At 42.8% G+C, this 3462-nt stretch overlaps 1 protein-coding gene across 1 annotated transcript; it reads right to left on the bottom strand.

Moving 5' to 3' along the window:
* Positions 1–628: 628 nt before the first annotated feature.
* On the bottom strand, positions 629–3152 carry LOC123188260 (uncharacterized). The gene is made up of 3 exons (XM_044600309.1): positions 2913–3152; positions 2753–2816; positions 629–892 (listed from the first exon to the last, which is right to left on the bottom strand). The coding sequence occupies exons 1-3, from the start codon at positions 3019–3021 to the stop codon at positions 733–735; spliced, it is 333 nt and encodes a 110-aa protein (XP_044456244.1). The 5' UTR covers positions 3022–3152; the 3' UTR covers positions 629–732.
* Between the last annotated feature and the right edge of the window lie 310 nt (positions 3153–3462).

Below are 3462 nucleotides of genomic sequence, written 5' to 3' on the forward strand. Positions count from 1 at the left end.
CAGAGAAATGAACTATTGAGCTAACTAAACAGGCCTTGCAGCACCGTTTACCGCGCCATTTACATCCATAGCGTTACCACAATGGAAAGGCCATATTTGCTGCGCTTTGCGGCCTATTCAATTGCGCCGATCAGCTGAAGCACCTGGGGTGACGTTTGATGGCAGTAGAAAGGAATATCGTCTTCATTAGTGAACTATTTGGTGGCTGCAGAGCTAACCTGATGAATGAACGACGCCCAAAAAAAATGATGAACGAACGATCCGCATTGGCTTGCAATGCTCTAGATGGTGCCTTATTTTGCTTGACATTCTGTTGCCATAAGAACACAGAATATGCTCTATATCAAATCAACGACTTTTTCCCCCACATCAAATCGAGGATTTTTTGTTGGTGCCAGGAGCCATCAACACACCAATTTTTACCTTCTGATTCTGAAGGATTTGCTTAGTGGTGCAATCTAAAGAATAAGACTTAAATTTGTTGCTACGATGGCACTATAATTTACCTTCCAACTTTGCAATGATTGATATCAAAGAATGTGATGAAAAACCTCATCGTTCCTACTGTACTAACCAATACCAGGCGTCATAACATGTCATCTCTTAAGAGTTGTAAAGAAGCAGGTAGTGTTAATCTTTAGAGGCAAAGCAGGTTTTCTTGAAACACATAGATTTGGTTGATCTACAGGTGGAAACATACTAGTACACAAAATTATGCTAACCACTGAAACTTTAATCATACAAAGACTTGGCAGACTGAATCCTTGACTTCTTGCTTTTTGCTTTCAGGACCTTCTCCTCGGACTTCTCAGTTTTAGAAATGGCCCTGGCAACTGCTTTCATTTTCCTCACATTTTTTGTCCTTTTAGGTTGCACGCCCTTTTTTATTTTCCTGGTTAAAGAGAAAGGTGATCAGGTAAAAAAAAAGAGATTCATCATTATGCATATGCCAAGAATATGTGTCCTGGAAGAAACAGAACACACTCCAAGGGTAACAGGTAAGCCATAATAACAGAAGGAAAGCACAAGAGCATACTTGGGTTCACTAATTCACTTTCAGGAGCATATCAGGGAACAGCCTTGGAGGAGCTAGGAGAATAAAGAATAACATAGAACCCTAATTTTGTCCACATTTTAGTGGCATTCCACACAACTTTAATAGGAAACCCTAATCATGGTCTGACAATGAGAAAAAGAGTTTGACAATTTAAATATCTGATCTTAGCTTTAAACATCTGATGCATTAGGACGATGTAATACCAGGGACATATTTACTTTATGTATTCCAGTTGAACAGCTATCCTAGAAAACGTTATGGACAATCTACAGTGTTAAAAAAATATTTACCAATTCTAGGACCCTTCCTGTTATGCTTGTATATTTGTTCATTAATAGCTAATGCCAAAAGATGAAGCAAAACAGCAGTTTATCCGAGACCCTTAATCCTCAGGATCTACTAGTGAAAAGCTACGGAATAAATACAAGATTTAACTGGCTTTGGGTTGATAAAGGTCATCAATACTTGCATAATTCACGGAAACAAATTATATTATCGGAATTGATGAGAAGCTGCCAGGATGCTGTCGAGTGAAGGGTGACAAACTTTACAAATTTCAGTAACTGATCTAAGGGATTAACGCAAAATGTGGTCAGGGCTAAGAGGCAAGTTCGAATAACTCTCTATGGTCAGTGTCAGCACCTATTATTTTTGCATTACTTTAACCTCTAGCGACTTTTTTTTCCCTCGACAGCTTTTCCCATGCAAAAAATTACAATGCGGTGTAACTTGAACAACTCACAAGATAGCATGTTTGCAGTTTGGCCAGTACAATTACAGCAACCAGATGAGGGGCGCAAAAGCAATCGATGGTACGCATTATACCAAGTATTTCGTAAGCAAAAAATGCTCAATTCAAGTAAGGTACTCCCTCCGTACCAAAATATAAGACGTTTTGCAGTTTAAATTGAACTGCAAAAACGTCTTATATTTTGATACAGAGGTAGTAGAATACAATTTTCAGACAAACCATCCTAGTTAGCCAGAGCAACAACATTAGTGGAGTGCATAGTAGATAAAACATGTGTTGAAACATCTGAAACTATCTATCGCCAACTCGATTACACATACAAATGAGAGGTAATGCTCGACAATGTCTTCAAAGTAGCACATGTTTTACATTATTCTAATCAATCATGCCCTCGATGCTGCGGTGCCGAACAAAATCAATGATTAAGCAGAGTGGTAGTGCAGGCTTTCAACTATTGGTAGCATGCAGCGCTGCGAGGAGTGGCTAGGGTGTTCGCGTTATTTGTTATGCTATAACATTGCTCGATCTATGGTCCAGCATGGACCTTTTGATCTCGGCACTAGCAGCTCAACTTCTGCAAGCTATTTTCCTCCTTCCCTCAATGAAAAAGAAGGTGCAATCGCTTGCTTGCGCCTGCTCTACAAAAAAAGTGTGCCCTCATGCATAAACACGAAACGCTGTATGAATCATCCAATAAACTTCATGCAGTGTTCTTCGTAATGGTAATGTCAAACTAATCAGTCTGTGTTCAGCTCATCCGACATATTACATGTTACTGATGTTACTCAAATTCCCCAATTTAAACTGCCCCCAAGTCAGTTTTTTTTTTTGGACCGGAGCCCCCAAGTCAGTGAACTCATAAAGATTGACCTCGACCCTGAGGAATTGATTCCAACAAATAAATAGTGGGAATAAAAAGTAATCAGCGTAATCCTTTTGCTCACCTGTTGATCGAACTGAGGGCAGCCGATGAAGAGGACGGCTGCTTCCCCTCGGACGTATCCATCGCTGCGAAAGGGGAAAAACACGGAACAAATCAGGGTCAAGGGAAGTGGAAAACCAACAAATCGATGAAGAAAGACAAAGGCTCAAAAGAAAAACTACGTTGTGGGGCTTCTGCTGCGGTGGACGCAGCGGGCGCGCCCTCGGAGGCGTCCATGGCGGCGGCGCCGGCGCCATTCTTGGCCTTGTTCTTGTTGCGGCCCTTGGCCATGGCTGCGCGCGCGCCCTTCTCCTCGTCCTAGGGTTTCCCCGGGCGCTTTGGTCGGCTCGGTTGTGTCTCTCTCCGCCGCCGTCTCGGCAGGGGCGGAAGTTGTATCTTTGCGATTGCGACGAAAGAAAGCGGGCCTGGTGAGGCCTGGTAGCTAGGCCCATGAGTTTTGGAAGGACGGCTAGCAAACCTCACGGGCCCATGACACGTCTCTCTCGACTGAGCCCAAATTGCCTCAAAACAAAACTGAGCCCAAATATCTACTCCCGTGCCTCCACTTCGCAGGTCCCCTCAAAAAATAAAAACTTCGCAGGTGTCGAGTCAGGACTCAGGAGTCGGGACCCCGGGATGGATCACGAAGCGGAAGATGATACCGTAACAGTTTAGGCCTCGTTTGGTTCATAAAAATTCGAGAGGATAGGATTCGAGAGGATAGGATTCTTA

The sequence above is a fragment of the Triticum aestivum genome, chromosome 2A (assembly GCF_018294505.1).
Source record: "Triticum aestivum cultivar Chinese Spring chromosome 2A, IWGSC CS RefSeq v2.1, whole genome shotgun sequence".
Lineage (NCBI taxonomy): Eukaryota > Viridiplantae > Streptophyta > Magnoliopsida > Poales > Poaceae > Triticum > Triticum aestivum.